Below are 24,246 nucleotides of genomic sequence, written 5' to 3' on the forward strand. Positions count from 1 at the left end.
TCTCCAGTATGGGTTTTCTTATGTTTGGTAATATCTGAGAACCACATAAAGACTCTGCCACATTCTTCACATTTGTAGGGTTTCTCTCCAGTATGAATTCTCTTATGTACAATAAGATTTGAGGACTGGGTAAAGTTCTTTCCACATTCGTCACATTTGTAGGGTTTCTCTCCAGTATGGGTTTTCTTATGCTTAGTGAGGTCTGATAACTGCTTAAAGATGTTGCCACATTCTTCACACGTGTAGGGTTTTTCTTCAGAATGAGTTCTCTTATGATTAGAAAGGCTTGAGCAAGTTCTGAAGACTTTCCCACATTCTTCACACTGGTAGGGTTTCTCTCCGGTGTGAATCCTCCTGTGTTCACTGAGGTGTGAGGACTGCGTATAGGCTTTCCCACACTCTTCACATTTGTATGGTTTCTCACCAGTGTGAATTCTCTTATGTTTAGTAAGGTCTGAGAACCATTTGAAGATGCTGTCACATTCCTCACATTTGAAAGGTTTCCCTCCAATCTCATTTCTCTGATGTTTGGAAGGATTTGGGCTGTGGTTAAAACCTTTGTACCATGTTTCACATTTGGAGAGCTTCTCTCCAGCAAGAATCAGCTGTTGATTAGAAAGGCTTGAGCAAGATATAAAGACACTGCTGCACTCTTCATATTTGCAGGGTTTTTCCTCAGTACCACGCTCATGTTCAGTAAGGTGGGAGTACTGGTTAAATACTTTGCCAAATTCTTCACATTTGTAATGTTCCCCTCCAGCGTAAATTCTATTTTTAGTAAGGACTGAGCAAGTTTTAAAAACTTTGTCACATTCTTGACATCTGTAAGATTTCTCTCCAGTGTCAATGTTCTCATGTTCAGTAAAGTGTGAGCACTGGATAAAGGTTTTGCCACATTCTCCACATTTTTGGAATTTTTTTCCAGTGTGAATTTTCTGATGTTCAGTTAGGAATGAGAACATTTGAAAGGATTTGCCACATTCTTGACATTTGAAAGGTTTCTCTCCAGTATTACTTATATTATGTCTATGCAAATTTGAAAAGTTATTAAAGATTTTAACATATTTATTACATTGAAAGATTTTGCTATGGGTAGTTGATGAACATTGGTTAAGTTCATTATAATCTTTTTGCAACTTACACTCATCTAAACTTTCCCAGTCTTTCCTTAAATGTAAATTATCAAGGCCACAATTTCCATATCCTCTCGGGAATGCATCTTGTATGCCCTGCTCTGGCAAAAGGTCTTGGGTAACATGAGAAGACATAGCTGAAAAAAAAAAAAGTTATCCCACTTACTAGACACAGATGAATATATTTTATGAATCTAATCTGTAAAATAATGCCAAATACATTAGCAAAATGGCATAAAAAATACCACAGGCCCTAATTTCTGTATAAACCTCCAAATGTAACAATACCTAGTGAGTAAATGCATCTGACTCTAAAAACCACTTCAGAGTTTGCAGCACCCCAGGTGAGCACAATGCTAGGAGCCACATGAAAAGAAAAAAGTGTGTTACATTTACCCCCCACAGCCCCTGCTCCTGCAGTACAGCACAGTGCCTTTGAGAGTACATCCTCAACTCCTGGCTTCTCCTTCAAAAGAGGAAAGTACTGGCACAAGTGTTTTTACTTCTGGCCTTTTGAAGCTTTGGCAAAGACTGATTTCTGCCCCCATGACAGAGGGCTGAGGAAATGGCGGTACTCTGAGTGACAGGTTGGGTCTGCTGAGACCGAAAGGAAATACCTGTGGCAGCAGCAGGAAGGCTGCAGCAGCAGCACCAGGCAACAGGTGTATTGGGTGATTACAGGGCACTGTGAAGAAACCTGAGAAACTCTCTTTAACTGAAAAATACACACACAATCCCACACAAGACACATCTGCAGAACAGGCTTAAGAGGCCTCTAGAATCCGGCCCAATTTGTTTCAGACTACACCAGGAGAAAGCCGCATTATAAAGGTTGTGGCAGGAAGGCTTTTTGTTAATGCCTGAATCCCTATCAAAGATTACATGTACAAAGTATTAGGGTCACATGGCGCAATCAAAGAAATAAAAAAAAGTTCAGAAATCAACCCTAAAACAATGGAGATGCACAAATTAACTGAAAAAATAAAATTACCATTTGAATAATGCTCAATGAGTAAAAATGGGAAAACAGCAAACTAAGTAAAATTAGGAAAATGAGGATATCAATAAAAAGATATAAAGTATGAAAAACAGACTGAGAAACAGGTATGAAAGGAAATAATTACTGAGAAATTCTCAAAAGTAAGAAAAAAAATTAAAAAATCAAGAAGCTCAACACATCAACTAGTATAAACAAAAGGGACATAAGACACATTATAACCACAGTTTCCGAAGTCAAAGGAGAAAATAATCCTGAAAGCAGCAAGTGAAAAGCAAGGTATATGCTCTTAGGAGATTACCAGTGAATTTGTCCACAGAAACCTTGAGGCCAGGCTGGGCACAGTGGTTCACACCTGTAATCTCAGCACTTTGGGAGGCTGAGGCGGGCAGATCGCTTGAGCCCAGGAGTTCGAGACAAGCCTGAGTAGCATGGTGAAATCCCATCTCTACAAAAAATACAAAAAAAATTAGCTGTGTATGCTGTTGCGCTTCCCAGCTACTCAGAAGGCTGGGGTGGGAGAATCACCTGAGCCTGGAAAGTTGAGGCCGCGGTGAGCCATGATCACACCACTGTACTCCAATTTGAGTGACAGAGTAAATCCCTGTCTCAAAAAAAGTGCAAGCTGAACCAAGAAGGGAAATGGATGAGATAGTCTAATTGCTGAACACAAAACTTCCAAGAAAGAATAATATAACCAGTGTCCTACAAAATAATAAGAAATAAAGACTTTCTAACATAACCAAGGGCTACACTACCACTACACATGTCAAACAAGAAACGGTAAAAGGAGTCCTTTCCATTGAAAATAATGCAATGCTAGAAAATAATATATAATCATATCAAAATAAATATATGGAAAAGATACGCATACACAGAAAAATAAAATTCTGTGGTACTATAATGATGGTGCAGAAATCACTTTTAATTATTATCTAAAATTTGAAAGATGAAAGTAGAAAAATAATCATAAATATCTGTTAATGGATATATAACATTAAATGATTTAGTGACATCAGTAACAAAGTTGAGGGCAGATTTAATAAGAAAGAAGTTTTGTATACAACTAAGGTTAAGTATTTACCAGTGTAAAATATCTTGCTGTAACTTTAAGATGTTTTATATACTTTCCATGGTAACTACAAAGAAAATGTCTATAAGACACACAAAAGAAAATTTAAAAAGGAGTCAAAGCTTATTACACAAAGTACAAGACACAAAAAAGAAAGGGAGAAAGAAAAAGCTACAAGAATCAAGTAAAAAAAATACAATGGCTAAAGTACATCTTTTCATTTCAGTAAATTGTTTATTTAGGAACTAAACTACTCAATCAAAAGTCATATTCTAAATAATTTAAAACCAAACCAGGATCAAACTATAGCTGACCTACAAAAAATTCACCTGAGACCTAAGGACAAAAAGAGACTGAAAGTGGCAAGATGGAAATAGACATTTTATGCAAATGTTAATGAAATGAGAGAAGAGGTTACAATTATGCAAAATACATCTTAAGTAAAAAAATGTCATACTTCATAAAACATACTTTAAGTCAGAGCTCACAAAAAACAAGAACATAAAACAATAATAGAAGGGAGAATGAACTGGGAACCTATAACAAATGTGAGTGCATATTTGTATATACATTTGGGTATTGAAGTAACTTCCTATTATATTGCTATTTCTTGCTTCAATTTTGCAAGTCCTTTATAAACAAATAATTACACCATTGAAGCAAGAAACAGACAGCAATATAATAGTGGCATACTTCTAGAACCCACTTTCAGTAATGAATAATAAAGCAAGACTTAATAATTGTAGAGAGGACCTGAAAGCACTACAAAACAATTCCACCTCACAGACATAGACAGAACTCTCCACACAACACAGCAGGAGACACACTCTTCCCAAGAGCTCAGAAAACATTCTCCAGGACAGGCCGCCTGTTAAACAAACAAGTCAGTCTTACCAAATTTCAAAAAACTGAAGTCTTCTGCATTACTATATATGACCAAAATGAAATGAAACTGGAAATAACAAAGAAAAACAAAAAAATTCACAAATATATGGAAATTAAACAACACATTTGAGCATGCTCTTGTTCAAGGGTTGAAATACTCAATATTGCAAAGATGTTCACGCTGTCCAATGCAATCTACAAACTCCATGCAATCTCTTTCAAATTTCGAATCCTCTTTTTGCAGAAATAAAAGCAACAACCTAAAAATCCTAAGACATCTCAAGGGACTGTAAAGCACCCAACAATTTTCAAACAGGAACAATGTTGGAGGTATCACACTGTCTGACTTCAAAACACATTATGAGGCAACCGTAATTAAAACAATTTGGTATTGGTATAAAGGCAGACAAATAGTACAATAAAACAGAATGTAGCACAGATTTAAAAACAAAACACAGAAAAATAAAACTGTAAAACAAATAGCTAAAATATGGAATTTATTGAACACCATGATCTAAACCAATATATTCATGAAAGAAGTCTTACAAAAAATACATAGCAGAAAAGCAGTGGAGGCATTATTCGAAGAAAAAAAGGCTGTTAACTTTCCAAATTTCAGTATGATAAAAATGTTACTAACCAAGAACACCTGATCTAGAATAATTTCACTTCAAAAGAACAAGGGAAAAATAAAGACTTTCCAAAATAAATAAATAGATGAGGGTGTTCACCACCACTAGTATAGTTCTATAAGAAATGCTAAAGGCTGGGTAGGCATGGTGGCTCATGCCCACAATACCAGCTTTGAGTGGGCCAAGGTAGGAGGATTGCCTGAGATCAGGAGTTAGGAATTAGCCTGGGCAACATAGCAAGACCCAATCTCTACAAAATACAGAAAAAATACTGAAAAGACTTCATTGTGTTAAAAAAAGACAATGATGCTAGACAGCATTATAAAACCATATGAAAATATAAAACTCTGTTAAAGGTATATAAGCAGATATATAATATAATACTTTACTATGATAATGATGGTATAAAAAACTCAACATTCTGCCATAATATCTGAAAAAAATATCTGCATAAATCTTTGCTACCAGATACAAAATATATAATAATTTGTTACATTAATAGCACACTGGAGGGTGTTACAGTTTCTGTATTTAATGAAGTTGTGAGATTAAAATCTATATTTATAACTTTAAGGTGTTTGATGTACTCTCCATTTTTCAAGGCGATCACAGAGAAAATACCTACACAAGGTCTGCAAAACACAGTGAGAAAAGAATGAAAGCATGTCCACACAAAATCAACAAACGATGAAGACAGTCAAAGAGGAAGTGAGGGATAACATATCTACAAGAAACAGAAAACAGCAACAGTCAAGATAGTGATAGTAACTTCATTTCCTTCAGAAATTATTTTAAATATAAATTAACCTACTTATTTAACAGAAATAAAATAGCTGAATTAAGAACAATATGCTAGCTACAAAAGACTCTAGCTTTAAATAGAAAAATAGGCTGAAAGTAAGAATAAAAAAAAATTCCATGCAATTAGTAACCACAGTCAGGTGGGGTGGTTATCATTATATGAGACACAATACACTTTAAGTCAAAACTGTCACAGGAGATAAAGATTAATAGCATGTAATGGCAAAATGTGTCCATTAACCAGGAACCTGTAACTGTTTATCTGTCTATATTTGTATCTAACATCAGGGCTCCCAGACACATAAAGCAAATATGGAGAGAAGTGAAGTAAGACATACACAGAAATACAATAATTATCAACTCCAAGATCCCATTTTCAACACAGAATAGAAAACTACACAGAAGATCAAGGCCGGGTGGGGTGGCTCACACCTGTAATCCCAGCACCTTGGGAGGCTGAGGCGGGCGGATCATGAGGTCAGGAAATCGAGACCATCCTGGCTAACACGGTGAAACCCCATCTCTACTACAAATACCAAAAAAAAATTAGCCGGGTATAGTGGCGGGCGCCTGTAGTCCCAGCTACTCGGGAGGCTGAGGCAGGAGAATGGCGTGAACCCGAGAGGCGGAGCTTGCAGTGAGCTGACATCGCGTCACTGCACTCCAGCCTGGGTGATAGAGTGAGACTCTGACACACACACACACAAAGAAAATTACACAGAAGATCAACTTAACAGATACGTATAGAACGCTCCAGTCAAAAAAAGTATAATATACAATTCTCAAATACACAAAATGCATTCTGTTACAACAAATAACTCTTAAAGATGAAAGTCCCATGACGTGTTTTCTAACCAAAATGTAATAAAACTAGAAATCAAAAGCAAAAGTAATACTGGCAATGCCAAAAACGTATTGAAATTAAACACCCTTGAACATACACATTCTTGCTCAAAGGTCAGATAATTTAGTCCTTTTAAAGATGTCAATAATGGCCACACTAATGTACACATTCAATGTAATCTCTATCAAATTCCCAATGGTACTTTTTGATTTTTTAATCCTAAAATTAGTTTAAGAACAATAACTAGTTGAAATTCTTTAAAAAGAACAAAGAGGCATTACACTTTCTGATTTTAAAACATATAAAAAGCTACGAAAATAAAAACAATGTGGTACTGACACAAAGACAGATAACTAAATGATGAAACAAAGCAGAGAGCCCAGAAATAAACCCTTGTGGATAAAATCAAATAATTTTCCATAAGGTATCCACGACCACACAATGGAGAAGAGTCCTTTCAACAAATGATGTTAAAAACTAGATATCTACATGGAAAAATGAAGTGATATCTTTTCCTTGCACCACATACAAAAGTATTTTAAATGAAATACTTAGACATAGAAATAGAATAAAACTCTTAGAAGAAAATATAGGAGAGCAAATGCATAAGCAACAAAAGAAGAACAGAAAAACTGAACTACATCAAACTTCAAACTTCCTGCAAATCAAAGAAAATAATGAGTGAAGTGAAAATGTCACCTAGGAAATGGGTAAAAACACTTGGAAATCACACATTTGATAGGACTTAATATTCAGAGTATGTAAGGAACTTTTACAACTCAACAACAAAAATTAAATAACTTGATTTAAAAATAGATGAAGGACTAACTGAAATCTCTTCAAAAAGATATGGAAACGCCCAATAAGCACCTGAATGAATGCTAAAATTACTAATTTGTAGAGAAATGCAAAACAAAATGACAATTAAGCTATTTCCTCAGACGTATTAGTAAGGCCACTGTAAAAAAAAAAATTCAGATCTGTCAAGGATGTGAAGACTTTGAAAACCACGTAACCTGCTGCTAGGACAGAAAGGATGCAGCCATGATGAAAGACAGCATAGGCCACGTGCCCTGGCTCACAACTGGAACCCCAGTACTTTGGGAGACTGAGGCGGGTGGATCACTTGAGCCCAGGAGTCCAAGACCAGCCTGGGCAACATGGCAAAACCTTGTCTCTATTAAAAATACAAAAGTTAGCTGGGTGTGGTGGTGGGCACCTGTACTTCCAGGTCCTCGGGAGGCTGAAGGGGGAGGAAGGCTTGAGCCCAGGAGGCAGAGGTTGCAGTGAGCTGAGATGGCGCCACTGCACTACAGCCTGGGTGATAGAGTGAGTTTTTTTTTTTTTTTTAAATAGCATAAACGTTCTTCAAAAAATTAAAAATGGAATTACATGATCCAGCAATCCCACTTCTGGACCTATATCAAAAGTACACACTGCAACTCAGGACTTAGGAGAGATCTTTGCACACCCATGTTTACTGTGTCACTATTCAGAAAATTCAAATGAGGGAAGCCTCAAGTGATGAACACACACAAAAAACGTGGCATCTGCATACAAGGAATATTATTCAACCATAAAAACAGTAATACGGAGTTACAAAACACTAAGATGTTAGTCATAAAATCTGCTATGAAACACTGATGTACCATTAAAAAAGAATTTGCCTAGATAACTACAATATTTAACTGTGACTGTGTAATCACGAAAAGCAGATATTTTCAATCACTGGCATGCAGTGTACAGCAGTAAAACTTCACAGAAAATGCACTACAATCATTAATAAAAGACTCTACTGAGAACATTTCAATGAGTAAGAAGATACTAAAGACAATTTTTATTATATGTTTACTATACTGATGCGATTCTTATGCAAAATTAAAATGCTGCCATCCAACTTTTAGAAGCAAGGAATAGCCTTATATTTCTAAAGAAAGAGAAAAATATAAATTATGTAAAGTATAGTGAGAGTCACTGATACATTAAATAAACATTTGGGAATACATAATATTACTATCTATATACAGATTGAAGAAGTAGGATAATTTAATAAATATGGAGTGCTTGCCGGGTGCAGTGGCTCATGCCTGTAAATCCCGACACTTTGGGAGGCCGAGGCAGGCAGATCACCTAAGGTCGGGAGTTCGAGGCCAGTCTGACTAACATGGACAAACCCCATCTCTACTAAAAATACAAAAAATTAGCCAGGCGTGGTGGCACATGCCTGTGTGTAAATCCCAGCGACTCGGGAGGCTGAGGCAGGAGAATCACTTGAACCTGGGAGGCAGAGGTTGCAGTGAGCTGAGACAGTGCCATTGTACTCCAGCCTGGGCAACAAGAGCCAAACTCCATCTCAAAATAAATAAATAAGCAAACAAATAAATAGTGCTTACTAAATAATTTAATTCAGACATAACACGTTAATTCTAGCATATTGTTCTTCATATTAGAATTTGAAATTAGAGATAAATCTGAAATGGAACAAAAGAGAAAGTGCAAATGTACAGGAGAGTGACATAGAAAAATGGTGAAATAGGTGGACCAGGCTTATACATCCCCCAACAACAACAAAAATTTGTCAGTCTTCTGTGTACAGAAATGCCTTTCCAAGAGAATCAGGCACCACAGCTCACACCTATCCCAACTATTCAGGACCTTGGGGTGAGAGGCTCACTTCAGGGCAGAAGCTCAGAACCAGCCTTGGTGATACAGAGAGACCTCATCTCAAAAAAATGCCTTTCAGAGAGCTTTGGAATCCAGGAAGGGGGTTGTAAAATTCTGCTAAAGACCAAGACCACAGATTCAATAAACTTCTTGTCAAATTCCAGCGGCCTTTTTCACAGTAATGAAAATAGAACTCTAAAATTTATATGGAATTACAACAGACTTGGCATAGCCAAAGGAATCTATAGGAAAACGAACAAGACAAGAGACATATTTTCTGATTTCAAGCGACACTTTAAGACTACAGTAGTAAGAACAGGATGGTATCTGAACAGAGAAGAAAACTGCCAGAGAGACCAATGGGACAGAACAGACAGCCCAGAATTAAACTCATGCATACCCACTTATAATCTTTCACAAGTGCACGAAGAATACACAACACAGACAGTATAGTCTCTTCAACACTTGGTCCTGGGGAAACAGAATACCCACAATCAAAATAATGAAACAGACAATTTTTCTTACACCATACTCAAAAATTAACTTGAAATCAAGCCTTAAATGTAAAACATGTATCCTTAAAAACTCTGAGAAAAAACCTCTTTGATATTGGTCTTGGCAATCATTTTTTAGATATGACACCAAAAGTACAGCAACAAAAGTAAGTATCAACAAGCTGGACTGCATTAAGCTAAAAAGCTTCTGCACGCCAAAGACCATTTACAATCAAACTTTTGGATATTAGGATGGCTAATATAAAAAATAAGCAGTATATCAGGGCTGTGCAAAAGTAATTGTGGTTTTTGCCTTCTAAATAGTAAGAAACACTCTTACTTTTGCACCAACCTAACAACAATGTTGACAAGGATGTAAAGAAAAAACAATTCTGAACACTCAGAGTTCTCAACTGGTAGAGTCATTATGAAAACCAGGAGGGGGGCATTATTTAAAAATTAAAAAAAGATAAACCTACTCTACAACACAGAAATCCCACTTCTGTGTATATAATAACTGAAGGGAATAAAAGCAGCAGCTTGAAGAATTATCTGTTCCCTCATGTTCACTGCAGCATTATTCACAATTGTCAAGATATAAAGACAAGCTAAACATTTGTGGATGTTGAATGGATAAAGAAAATGTGATATAAATAAACAGAATATTAGCCATAAAAAAGGAATGAAATCCTGTTATTCAACAACATGGATGACCCTGAAGGACATGATGCTAAATAAACTCAGCCAGGCCCCAAGACAGAGACTGCACGTTCCCCCTCAGATGCAGAATCTGTCATGGCTGAACTCACAGGAGCAGAGGACAATGGCAGTTGCCAGTGCCTGGAGTTGGGGAAAATCAGCTGTTGTTCAAAAGGTACAAACTTTCAGTTGTAAGATGAGTAAGTCTGGGGAATCTAATGAGTAGCTTTATGAACACTATTAATAATCTTTTGTATACTTAAAATTTGCCAACAGTAGACATTAACTGTTCTCACTACAAGAAAAGGTAATTATGTGAAGTGATAGATTGGTTCCTTAATGTGATTGCACTAATTATTTCACAATGTATACACATATCAAATTATTACATTGTACACAATATATACAGTTTTTATTTCTAAAATAATGTGTTACACGTATGTCCATATAGACACACCTGTATATGTGTGTGTGTATATATGAATGGATAAAGAAAATATGATTTAAATAGACAACAGAATATTACTCCAGCATAAAAAGTGAAATCCTATCATTTCAAAAGGATGTTGATATATGATATACACACACATATATGATATATACACACACATATATATACATACACATACACGTACATACATATGAATGACTCAGTCCTGATAAGCCTCATACTAAAAAAGAAGAAATTATAAAATGATAATATTATAACTAGTACAGTTGGGAGTTAGGGAATATAGAGTTTAAATGACCAACCTCAGTTCACACTAAAAAAAAATAAATAAAATTTTGAAGTAAAATAACATTAGATCATCTCATATTTGGGCAGATGCCTAGTGTTCGGAGAAAACTGCTGAGTATACATTTCTGTAGACTCCCATTTGAAACCTCTGTAGGATACGAAATCATAAAGCAGAAAGCATACAACATCTGTTTATGGGACTTCTGGGATTTCTGAACCAAACACCATCACCATGCCTCCTGCACACTTCAGACATGATGCAAAAAGGAAATCAAAAAACATTTAACAGAGTTCCTCAAAAATAGGCAGGCACATGCACGTTCCCAAAAGCAGTGGCAGAGCAAGACACGAGACCACACAGGCCCTTACTCGTCAGGAGGAGGACTCTGATTTTTACTGTAACTTTTATAAAGGAAGATCACTAAACAGGAAGCGGAGTCTGTAGAAAATTTAAGAGAATGAGACAGAAGACGCTCCTAGCGGACAGCAAGAGAAAGATACCCAGGCCCTCAGAAACCATCTCCACTAGAGCAGAGCTTCCCGAACCACATTTTAAGCTCTGGCTCTGGCTTTCCCGAACCACATTTTAAGCTCTGGCTCTGGCTTCCTCCTCGACCTCTGGACCTCTCACCTGGGTTACCTGCTTCATTCACGCCCACCCACCTGGATGTCCGTCTACTGCTTCCTGTCTCTTCACATTCCAGGGCTCTTTTCTTTGCTCCAGGCAGGTGATCAGGCCTGGCTTAGAGACAGTGAGACCTGTTTTATTAGAAAAAAGTGACATTACTCTTGCTGAAATTCTCCAATTACTAACCTTGTACTGTGCTTAGTAGAGTGAACATTATAGAAGATTCTAGAAAATTAATCCAAATATTATGCTTCCTGACATAACCTTTAGAATATTCAGTAAGTATTGTAAATCTGTGGGTTCTCAGTTTCACCACTCAGTACTACTGAAATAAAACACTGGTGGTGGAAATTTGAATTTAAGGTGTGGGCAATAATATTTCATGCCACTGAATTTCTGGCATCATCACTAGAGTGAAAGATACAAATCAGTTAAAAAAAAAAAAAAAGGAAGGTTTATGTCAAAATGAACCACATTTTGAAGATTTTTTTTTAACATCAACAATTCCCCATGTTTTTCTTAAAAGCAGGGATCTGAAACTCATTCATGCAATGCAGAAACTCACAAAAAACATTCTGCAAAGGAACGAAAGGAACTCTTTAGGACATATGAGGAATTACGTATTGAAGTTATCCTCACCAATGGAGAACAAGTTTCTGTAGTTCTCCAACATCACATCCCTGTACAAATTCTGCTGAGCAGGGTCCAGGCATTTCCACTCCTCCAGGGAGAATTCTATGGCCACATCCCTGAACGTCAACAGTGTCTGAAGAAGAAACAACAACAACAATAACAAATACTTACCAAGTGGCTTTGGGCAGAGTTCTTAACTTGATTCAAGGCGAAATGAGCGAGTGAAGAGAACTGGTTCTAACTTATACAAGTGACTGGAATTATAAAATAAGGTAATTTTTAGCACAAGAATATTCTCTAACTCTGAGGAAAGAGAATTGCCTAAGATCCACATAAGCAGTGTACATACAATACTCTTCTGGATGATGAAGTATAAAATTAAGGGCGTCAACAAAGGCATGTCCATTTTTGAGTGCTACATTTACGTCATATGAATAAGGTGTGTATATTTCTCAGGTGGAAAAGTCATGGTGAGTTAGACTCCATAAAATTGGAGGTGAGTCTCTCCAATTTTAATGTGTCCAATAAACTAGAGCTCTTGTGCAGATTTTGCTTCAGGAAATCGGAGGTCAAGCCTGAGTTTCTGAATTTCTAATGCGCTTACCAGTGATGCCAGTCCTTTGGGCCCAAGGACAATATTTTGTCAAAATCCTGTAAGTGGCAGAGCATGGGTTTATCCCAGTTTTTCTGAACCACAAAGAGAGATGAGAGTCTTCATCTTCTAAAGCAAGGCATATGCAAAAAGAATCTAAGAAGCAAAGACCTTTCAGATTAAATGTGATTATTTACGCACACTAATTAGTAAATCTCCTCAAAGTACTTAAAGAGAAAAAAATAAACTCTACAATGGAAAAGTCTGTCAGAGAGCTCTTTCACCAACTGAATAAAACTAAAATCAACTGTAATAGGACAGATTTTTATCATGTGCCAGTGCACAGAGAAGGACATATTACTGGTGTGATATTGGCCAAAAGGTCAATTATAACCTGAATCAAATCATACTGAAACTTACTGTTATGCAAAGTTCAAGTGACAAATAAATATCTCCCATGTTCTGACAAATAAATATCTCCCAGGTATTGCGGGATCTGGCCAATAGCCTGCAACGCAACGGGGCTCTTTCTTTGTTCCCAAGCGGATTGGCAGGTTGAGAAATAAAAGACACACACAAGATAGTGAAAGCTGGGTCCGGGGGGGTCACCACCTTCTGGTCCTGCGATGCTGCCAATGCACTGGATACACCAGCATGTGTTATTAAGTTTAGTGAGGGCGGGGGTAGGTTAGTGAGGGATTTAGGGTCATTTGATTATGAGGTGAGATGGTCACATGGGAATGAAGTAATTCTTTAATATAACATTGGTATGCAGAAGTACAGTATACAGAGATAAGAATTTACAATATAATGTGTGTGCATCAGCAATTTCTAACAGAGCCTTAAAATACAAACACAGTCTATCCATAACCTATGATTAGCAAGATATTAAACAGCAGTAATAATGGCGGCAAAAGCTGGTTACGAACAATCAATGGAAGCAGGACGTGAAACTAGACAAACGGTTAGACCACAGATTCTCAGAAGGGAGTCTGCCTTCACCCTAAAGAGACCTAGAAGAGCCGTGGCAAGATGAGGGTGTTTATAGCCCCATCTTATCCATGTGGACAGGCGCCCCCCACATGTCTGTTTATAGACTCTCCACAAGGGTCGCATTCCATTCCCAGAGCTACGAACTTCTGCTCTTCTGGGATACGAATCTTGGTGATGTGAAACCTCCCTGACTGCACGTCCGTTCATAGGCTCTCTGCAGGGGGAAGCACATCACGTGCTGTTGGCTCATTCTGACAGCCCAACCCGGCATTGTCTTTACACAATCCTGCATGCGATTTTGTATTTATAACAATTAAGAGCATTTCATCTTTTATTCTGTAGCAGTAGTTTCAGGGGGTCTCCCTACACCCAGGTTCCGACAAATACCTCCCAGGTTCTGACAAATACCTCCCAGGTTCTGACAAATAAATATCTCCTATGTTCTGACAAATATCTCCCAGGTTCTGTAATCTCTTCTTTTGTCTTGAGAGGGAGTCTCACTCTGTAGCCCAGGCTGGAGCGCAGTGGTGCGATCTCAGCTCACTGCTACTTCTGCCTCCCTGGTTCAGGCAATTCTCGTCCCTCAGCCTCCGGAGTAGCTGGAACTACCCACATGTGCCACCATGCTTGGCTAATTTTTGTATTTTTTCAGTAGAGATGGGGTTTCACTATGTTGGCCAGGCTGGTCTCGAACTCCTGGTCTCAAGTGGAGGCCTAGGCCTCCCAAAGTGTTGGGATTATAGGCATGAGCCACTGCGCCCAGCAGTAATCTCTAATAGTGTACTAAAACGGTCTTTCTTTAGCATTCTAAAAAGCAAGTGTCTTTTCATTTTTCTCTTTTCCAGAATGCTCTGAGTTATTCTGGGCAATAAATGTCATCGGGTTTAAATGTTTATTTTCTTAGTCCTGTTCTGCATGCAGCTAATGGAGCATCCAGATGAAACCTAAACAGTGCACGTTTCCCTTCTTTGCTGACATCCAAAAACCGCACCCCATCCTCAAGAGGAATCCTGGGTATCCACACGTTCAGTGCCACGAAGTAAACGTGTTTAATACTGCAGGTCATAAAGTCATGGTGAGAATTCTTCATGGCATATAAGAAGTCAAGGTGAAGATAACAGAGAGACGGCTTTGGTATGCAGAAAAAGATGTTCAGAGACCCTTCATTATTATAAGAAAAAAAAAGTAGCTGAAACAAACTTATTATGGAGAAACACCACAAGTAGAGAAGTAAAGGTTTCTAAATTCTAAACACATGACATTTCAGGAGCAAAAGTGGACACAACCCCTGACCTGAGATGCATTCACCTGAGCACCAGCCATTTCTTTCTCTTTCTCCTGCTTCTCTGGGATTTCCTCTTAGGAAAGATCTCTGGACAAATCACACCTGCATCATGAGAATATGCCTTTAACGGTGTGAGCACAACCCCTCACCTGCGACCACCACACACATCAACAGAAAGACCTAGAAATACAGAAAAAGTCCACGCTTTTCTGTTCTTTATAAAAGACAGTCCAGCAACAGTAAACTCCTATATGGAGATCAAAATGTGACTTTCTCTCTTCCGGCTCTCAGGTTCCCTCCCCTGCTAAACAACAGCAATTCTGCTTTGGCAACTGGAGCATAAGCAGCACTGAGCCGGCCTCTGAAACCTGGGCAGAGAAGGCCCTGACCTCCCTTTGGAACCAAGGCTGAACTCAACTCATACAAATGCATCTGAAATCCCCCATCACTGATTCTGGCCACACCTTAGAATCCCATGAGGCATGTGATTTAAACAGCACTGGTGCTTCCAAACCAAGAGGCACCTAAACCAAGAGGCAGAATCTGTGGGGAGGGCAATGGTGAGGGCCTTTTTTTGAGTTGTCCATGTGATTTACTTAGAAGCCAGGCTGAGAACCATTTAGCTAAGCCTTGCTTCTCAAGCTTGAATGTGCATATGAATCTTCTGGTAATTTTGGCCCCACTCTGAGTCAAGTGACCCTGAGGATTTCAAAGGGGTTCATGGGTTGGATTTTTTAACAGTTCTGCCATTAACGGTGATGCTGCTCCCCCAAGACTTGTGATCATCAACACTCAGCTAAACAAAGCAGCCCCAGCACAGTCCCTTACACCCAACCCTCTGACCACAGCACAAGTTCTTGTGGTGCAAATGGAGACAGTCAATCTCCATTCTGAAAGATTACATTATTTTCTGGCTCTTGAAAGTTTTCCAGGGCTGGAGAAGGAAGCAATGTCTGAGTCTCTCTGCATTTGGAAAACAATGTGTACACACATATGAATGCAGCGTTTATTAAGCAGGCACGGTGTTGTCAGAAGTATGTGACAGCACTGTGCTGGGCACCTCACGTCATGTGAGCCAATCCTCATCACACCCCGGGTGATAGAACCAACTGTCCCGCAACTCTCAAGATATAGACGAAGGGCCCAGGCTTTGTAGTTCTTCTATTTTCCTATCATTAACTTTTTAAAAGTGTAATGATAAAAGCTCCATATAGACCAATGGAAGGGATACAGAGAGGATGAAGTACAGTGTAGAGGCACTTTCCATTGTTGCGTTTATCCTCACTTTCTTGTGGCTTGTGAAGCAACTATTAGACCCACAGGACTGAGAAACAGGTTGCTGGATGCGATGTCTCTAAAAGCACTGGTGTTAGTAAAAAAGAAAAAAAATTAAGGTCCCAAAATAGAGAGTTCTTTTACTCCATTTATCTGCTTTGGGGTTTCAGAAAATTCTGTGTATTAGTTCTGGAGAAGCAGCAGGAGTCAAACTCTGATTTAACTCCGTAGTTAAACCCCAAACTCTGATTTAACTCTGTAGTTAACTGTTGGAGCAGAGTCCAGGGTGAGGCCAGACCTGGATGAGGCTCAGAGGAGGGGAGTGCAGGCATGTCTGGGTAGGGAGAGGGCCGCACGCAGGATTCTGCTCTCTATGCTACTAGAGTATTTACAATTCTGTTTTTCCTAAAACTGCCCCCCAAAAATTTAAATCCCAGGGTTTGTATAATTTTAATCTATGTTAGCCACTTCCCTATTTTATAACACAAAATAACAAAGAATTTAACCAAAACCTTTAGGGTTTTCTAGGATCTATATGGTAGAAGCTAAATATTTATTTTTAGCAGGGCAAAAGCAACAGAAATAATACCACCACCACTTTTTCTATCTGAATATCCCTTCAACGCGACATCAGAACTCACAACGACCACATCAGGAAAAAGGCCCAAATGAAGCCAAAGTCCCTTTGACCACTCCCTTCTTCGTGCTAACCCCACGATGCTGAATTCAATGATTTATCCAGTTACTGGAAATGGAAAGTTTCTGGCTCGTAGGGACCAGGGCTGCCTTCTGTTTTCCTAAGGGCTACACGAGATGGAATCCGTTAGTGTATCGGTTTGAATCTCCAGATCTCATTTTTGTTTTTTACTCAAGTACCAGAAAACTGGAGGAATTTCCATGTGGATACCAATGAGGTTTCTTCTCTGATGGGAGGAACAAACCCTGGGTGACTCGTTTCTCTTTTTCTGTGAAAGAAGCACAGATAGACGGTTTTGTCAGCCTGAGCCCCGTCTGCACAGTACACTCCTGAATGTCCAAAAGACTCCAGGCGCTGGTGAGAGGGTTCCTGGTGACCCTGCACAGATGCCCTCTATGGCCACCCGGGTGGGAGAGATGCAGGCTGATTCTGAGTAGAAAATGGAAAAATTTGGGAGCGAATTTTCTTTGGATATTAAATATAAGTATCTCAGTATGAATAACTTTAATATAGTAGTCATGATGTATGTTGTATTTAAAAATTCTCCGTAATTTTAATTCAGTTAAAACACATCATATTTCACAAGAATGAATAACATTGGTATTAAAATTACTGTTTAAGAGGTTTTTCTAAATACTGTTCCTTTATATTCACATTATTGTAGAAAATACTGTTCAAGTGGATGCAAGCTGTCTACTAAAAACGACACATAACTATGCTAGTTGTTCCTAAGTAAGAAATAGAATGCAAGGTATGGCCGCAAACCCCACGGTCCAGCTGACACACTGAGCTGTCCTTGCTTTGGCAGTGTGCATCCTTCAGCCTCCAGACCTGAAGCAATCACCTCGGAAGACGGGCTTTCTGTCAAAGGCACTTGGCATCCTTTACCCTTCATCCCTCCGTATCGCTGAGCTTAATCCTATGCCGTGTACTCTTAAAGTCAGCTTCCGTCTAAGCAAATCCGTGTCTACTTTAAAAGACTGAAACTGGAAAAAAAAAATATTTGCCAACTTAAAAACAAAAACTAAGCAATGGTTCTCAGGTCCTAAAGATAATCCTGAATTAAAAAGAATGACAAAAGACTTATTTAGCTGTTTAAATGACTTACATATATTTCAAAAAAGCAGAGAAAACATTTGCATGTTAAAGTGTCCTAAAGTAAATCCTTTCAGAATTGGGAGAAGAAAAAAATCTTTCTCCTTATTTTCAAGTGAGAGAATTAAGCCTCTTATTTCTAATTTGTATTTGTTCCTGCAAGAGCCAGGTCTAGGGCCATGGACCTGAAATTCTGAACATGTTAATTACAGCAGGCACTGGATTCAGGCACCGAAGGGGTGGCCTTGGGCACACCATGTGCACATAAAAGGGGTCTGTGGGCAAAAAAAATCAGGAGAGAAAGGTGCTCTCAAGAATCCACAGGTGACAGAGAGTGCAAAGTTGGCAGCAAAACTGGTTGTGCTACAGACAGTGGCCCATGTGGGGCTACGACCCGACTGACAGCAGCCCAGGTGGGGCTACGACCCGACTGACAGCAGCCCAGGTGGGGCTATGAACCGACAGACAGTGGCCCATGTGGGGCTATGACCCGACTGACAGCAGCCCAGGTGGGGCTATGAACCGACAGACAGAGGCCCAGGTGGGGCTATGATCTGACCGATCCCTTCGTGCTGCAGGCGGAAGAGATTACAACTGGGTGATCCAGGGGCAGGGGTTGGTGGCAGAAGCTGCTGCTGCAGATTCCATTTCTGGGGGTGAGGATACACCAGGAGTCCTGAAGGCACGTGTGTGGGTTTTGGGTGAGGAATTCTAAACCAAAGGTGCTGCAGTGAATTCTGGAAGGGGATGCCCACTCTTCGAAGGCACACGGCAAGTCCGTGTTCCTAAGTGGGTGGGAATCATGTGATGACAGCTGGGGAGGAGGGTGTCAGTTCTAAGAACTTTTCCCTCTAAGTTCTCAGTTCCTCTCACCCTCAGGGACCTGGAATCACAGGACAACGTGCCACGCGACAGCCTGTGTGCAGAACACAGCCTCGCTTCCCCAGACATCCAGAGTCTCCCTCCAGCCCGGGCCCCTGTGATGTCTTTCTTCGGACTCCAAATGTGTGGTGTTTGCTAAACACCAAGCAATTCTTCAACACCAACTGAGTGTCTAACTTTGTCTTTAATTTTTTGAGACAGTCTTGCTCTGTCGCCCAGGTTGGAGTGCAGTGTTGTGATCTTGGCTCACTGCAACCTCCACTTCCTAGGCTCAAGTGATTCTCATGTCTCAGCCTCCTGGGTCGCTGGGATTACGGATGTGAGTAGTGGGATTACACATATGTGCCACTATGCCTGGTGATGTATTTTTAGTAGAGATGAGGTTTCACCATGTTGGCCAGGCTGGTCTCCAACTCCTGACCTCAAGTGATCCACCTGCCTCGGCCTCCCAACGTGCTGGGATTACAGGTATGAGCCACTGTGCCTGGCCGAGTGTCTAATATTTTAATTCTGACACCACTTAGAGCCAGCCCAGACCCCACAAGTTCAGGGCTCAGTCCCACAACAGTGCTCCACTACAGATGCCAGTCACAAGCCTTGGGCACCCATTTATACTTCTAATATTTACATTTTTGATGTCTACTGCCTATAAACTGGGTACTCCCATAACCTCCTGTCAAGTTCAGTAATTTGATAAAACTGCTCAAAGAACTCAGCAAAACACTGTACTTATATTTACTGGTTTACTATAAAAGATACAGATCAGCAACAGCTAAACGGAACAGCCGCACAGAGCCAGGGAAAGGGTGGGGAAGGAGGAGTGCCTAAGGGATTCTGGTCAAAAGCCCTGAGCAGCAGAATTGCTCCTTCTTTGTGTTCTCCAGGAGCAGCTGAATGAAGAGAAACCCCTTTACAATATGACCCAGACGACACTCACTTTGTTACCTACCACAGTACCGATACAGACTCTTGAAAATCCCCATTTTTTCCTCATAAACAGCTGAACAATTCTGTCTTCAGTGGTCAAAACACTTCTCTATCAAAACTTGCTAAAATTTCTCTCCTTCCCCCAAGCCCCTGAATTTTGAACTACCCTCAGTCTGAGCCAGCATACAACCCCTCCTTCTTGCCCCTCCTAAGAACACACTGATTTCAGAGTAAAACATGCTGGGATCTAGAATCTGGTTTTCCCATCCGCTATCCTGTCTTCCCTCCTCTCTATAAAAACACAAAAAAGCCCGTGTCTGCCTAACTTTTGAGATCCTCAAAGGTTTGATAGTTGCCACCTTCTCCCTGTTGCAATCCTCCTTTAGAGTTCAGTAACTTCCTACCTAAAGCTAAATTTATTTGACGAAGTCTAGAAACAGCCCCAGGACAATAACGATTCCATACCCAGGAAGACCACCCCAAACCCCTTCCATCCCAACTCTAACTGCATCTGCCTGTGGGTCCCCAATGCTCCCAGGCTCTGCAGCTTCTCTCCTTCCATGGCTGCTGGGAGCAGGCTGGGGCACCTGCAGGGCAGGCTCCTCAGGAAGCACTAGCTAGGCCAGGGGCATCCAATCTTGGCTTCCCTGGGTCACACTGGAAGAACTGTCTTGGGCCACACATAAAATACACTAACACTAACGATAACTGATGAACTGAAAAAAAAAAAAAAAAATCACAAAAACATACCATAATGTTTTAAGAAAGTTTACTAATTTGTGTTGGACCACATTCAAAGCCCAGGAGAGCATGTGGCCCAGGCCTGCGGGTTGCACAAGCTTGAGCCAGGCCTTCAATTGCTTTCTTTTGCAGGCTGAATATTGGCCTTAGCTTGGAATGACTGTCCTCGGGCTTCCATTTCCCAATCAGGGATATCCACTTAGTTTTAGGTAATACCCATTGTTGGAAATATCCAACAAAATCACTCAAACAGCATTTACAGAAGAAAAGGAAACTGTAAGGCACTTACGCTTTCACCTCCACAGAAAAAGCAGAATTATTTATTGCTTTCAGACAATAAACTTGTTGTTTAACTATTTCCATAACAAATCATATAGTAAGCAGTCATATGTGAACACTTTTAGAAGTGCTAAGTTCCGTCTCCTACAACTTAGCATTAGGCTCAGACATGTAGAGAACAGGATATAAAACAGATATTCATAACAACAAATTCATCCTGCAAAAAGAGCAGCTCAGGTTCTGATGGATCTATATAATTTACCAGGTAATCTACCGTAATTCTTTTGTAGAAAATGTAGACATTCTCCACAGCCATCCAGGAAGCATTTTATTTTCCCTGGTAGCATTCCCAAAGCTAAGCCCTGGGATTCTGTTGGAAATCATCTTCCACAAAAGAACAGACCTAAGTAACTTTCTACCCTTAATCAGGAGAAGAAAAAGGTATCTATGACTAGATATTTAACTTTTTTCCTGAAATTGACCTATTTCACGTCCTTTGTAAGTATTTTCTTACCTTTCAAGCGCTACTGATAAAATGTAAATTTATAATTACAAAACCAAAGTTGCAGTAAGTGAACAAATTATTTCAAGGAGATACAGAGTGGCAGTGCCGACTGGAACACAGACGCAGCTAAAGACTTGTGTTAAGTCAGGCTATTCTATTCCTTGGGAGATTCTCCCACCTCCATCCTGTTCACTGAAGTGCTCACTGGCCACCCCTCATGATACACTGCACTGTGCCCCACTGAGTGTCCCAGGTGAATTTTGCTTCACAGGTTTTTGCACCATCTCATGGAGGTGGGGTTTTCTTGTCCTTTGAAACACTCTGTCTCCCTTCACAAATCTGAGAGTCCAAAGGGCAGAAATGATTTCGGTCTTTTCCCTCTGACAGCAGCATCTGATTGGCTGATCAGCCATGTGTCTCCAAGGATTGAAAATTGGGTTGGGTGAAGACAATCTTAATGTCCTAAGTGTTAGAGGAAGAGTGGACCAGGAGATTTCTCTCAGCCCAGGGCATCCAGCTGCTCCCTGGAGAGGCCACACTTCATACCTCAGGCTGTCCTTTGAGAAATAACCCAGGGCCTGAAATTCACCAGATGCTGCAGCAAACACAGCCATGGTGGGCATCCTGTGTTATCCCTAGACAATACTGAAACTGAAGAAAAAGTCCAGAGGGTGGCTGAGAGCAAATCACCCTGTCAAGTTTCCAAAGTGGAACCTCAAACCAAAGACATTCTGGTAAGGTGTCTGTGCCTAGGGAAAAAAAAAAGGAGGAGAGGCACACAGATTTTTTACAATAGTGTCAGAGGATGATTCTCTGCTTTCCTGTCATGTGGAATGATTACAAACAGAAAACAAATCTCTTAAAAAGTGCCGTCCAGGCTGGGCGCAGTGGCTCACGACTGTAATCCCAGCACTTTGGGAGGCTGAGGTGGGTGGATCACATGAGGCCAGGAGTTCAAGACCAGCCTGGCCAACATGGTGAAACCGCATTTCTACTAAAAATACAAAAATTAGCCAGGTGTGGTGGTGCAGGACTGTAAAATCAGCTACTTGGGAGGCTGAGGCAGAAGAATTGCTTGAATTTGGGAGGCAGAGGTTTCAGTGAGCGAAAAACACACCACTGCACTCCAGCCTGGGCGATAGAGCAAGGCTCCATCTTAAAAAAAAAGAAAAAAAAAAATGCCATCCAATGCATTGTGAAAAAATGATTCATTACAATACTGTGCCTAAAATTACAGCCAAGGACGAATAGTTAATAATGTTGTGAATTAGAAAGGGGAAGTTAGCATTTGGGAGAATCTGGAAGGTACAGGAAATTTAGTATTTTACTGCAGGTTAGAGTTAGGCCTGAAGAACATGGTGGTGTTTTTGAGACCCTGCTTGAAATGCATTTGGAAAACGCAGCGGAAAAACCAGTTTTCCCTGGAGTGTTAAAAATAATTAGGGAGGCTGAGGCAGGAGAACAGCATAAACCCGGGAGGCGGAGCTTGTGAGCTGAGATCCGGCCACTGCACTCCAGCCTGGGTGACAGAGCGAGACTCCGTCTCAAAAAAAAAAAAATTAAATAGGCCAGCAGAGTGGCTCACACCTGTAATCCCAGCCCTTTGGGAGGCCGAGGCAGGTGGATCACCTGAGGTCAAGAGTTCAAGACCAGTCTGGCCCACATGGTGAAACCCTGTCTCTACTAAAAATACAAAAATTAGCCAGGTGTGGTGGCGCACGCCTGTAATCCCAGCTACTTGGGAGGCTGAGGCAGAAGAATCACTTGAACGCGGAGGCGGAGGTTGCAGTGAGCCGAGATCACGCCACTGCACTCCAGCCTGGGCGACAGAGCGAGACTGTGTCTCAAAAATAATAATAATTAAATAGCAGGCAATCCGACTGAGGTGGCTCTAGTGCCCTGGGTTCTTATGTTAAAAAAAAAATCTAACTCAAATGCTTTCTTGCAAATGACTATCTTGCAGAAACAAAATTCAGGATTCATCAACCACAAATCTCTAATTACTCTCTGATTATAGGACCAGAAAATTTCAACCTAGATAGCTCAAATCAGGAGATGACGTAACTGTACCAAACTAATTAATGAATGTGGTTTGCTTCCCCATGCACCTGATAAAAGCCTTTCCTTCAAGGCCTGCTGGTGGGACCGCCAAACCAAAAAAACATGGTTGGGTCCTCTGCCATTCATGAACCACTCTTTGCTCAAATAAAACTGTTTCACATTTTTGCAAGGACTCCCTCGGGAGACAGGAGGGCCTGGGGCCCCCACGGGTTACAGATCATCCTCTTATGCACAAACCACCCGCGGAGTCGGGATTCTCCCTTCCTAACTCGGGGAGACGCGGGTCTGCGGGCGAAGAGCAGCCGCGGGGAGACGGCTCTGGGCTTGGGCCAAAGCCGCTCCGCAGGGATGCGCCGAGGCGCCAGGGGCCCGGCCGCCATGGTGCAGCTGGAAGGGCTTCGGGTTCGCGGAGCCCGGAACCCACCCGGGCAGTCAGGTTCCTCCCCAGCCGGTACCGCGGGTTCCAGCCCGCCCTTGCCTGTCTCTCAGGAGGCCTGGCCCCTACACTCACCATCTCTTGGTCTCCAGGGAGCCTGACGTTTCACTTCTGGATCTCCCGGTGTCTGCGGGTCGGATCACACGGCCAGCGGCCAGCAGAGGACGCAGAGCGGCGGGGACAGGAAGTGGAACTCTGGACAACGGCCCCGCCAGATCCCGGAAGCCGTCCTCTCCTCTCCAGACGCGTGCCTGATT

General features: G+C 40.7%; 1 protein-coding gene across 1 annotated transcript in view; it reads right to left on the bottom strand.

Moving 5' to 3' along the window:
* ZNF195 (zinc finger protein 195) overlaps nucleotides 1-24,246 on the bottom strand; it is a 25,317-nt gene extending 1,071 nt beyond the window's left edge. Inside the window, 7 exon segments of the mRNA XM_011930119.1 lie at nucleotides 23-1,270; nucleotides 1,422-1,442; nucleotides 1,445-1,489; nucleotides 11,624-11,719; nucleotides 12,228-12,354; nucleotides 15,115-15,193; nucleotides 24,065-24,246. Of these exon segments, the coding sequence (XP_011785509.1) occupies nucleotides 23-1,270; nucleotides 1,422-1,442; nucleotides 1,445-1,489; nucleotides 11,624-11,719; nucleotides 12,228-12,354; nucleotides 15,115-15,129 (1,552 nt within the window). The 5' untranslated portion in view covers nucleotides 15,130-15,193; nucleotides 24,065-24,246.

The sequence above is a fragment of the Colobus angolensis genome, unplaced genomic scaffold (genome assembly GCF_000951035.1).
Source record: "Colobus angolensis palliatus isolate OR3802 unplaced genomic scaffold, Cang.pa_1.0 Scaffold84, whole genome shotgun sequence".
In the NCBI taxonomy this organism is placed as follows: domain Eukaryota; kingdom Metazoa; phylum Chordata; class Mammalia; order Primates; family Cercopithecidae; genus Colobus; species Colobus angolensis.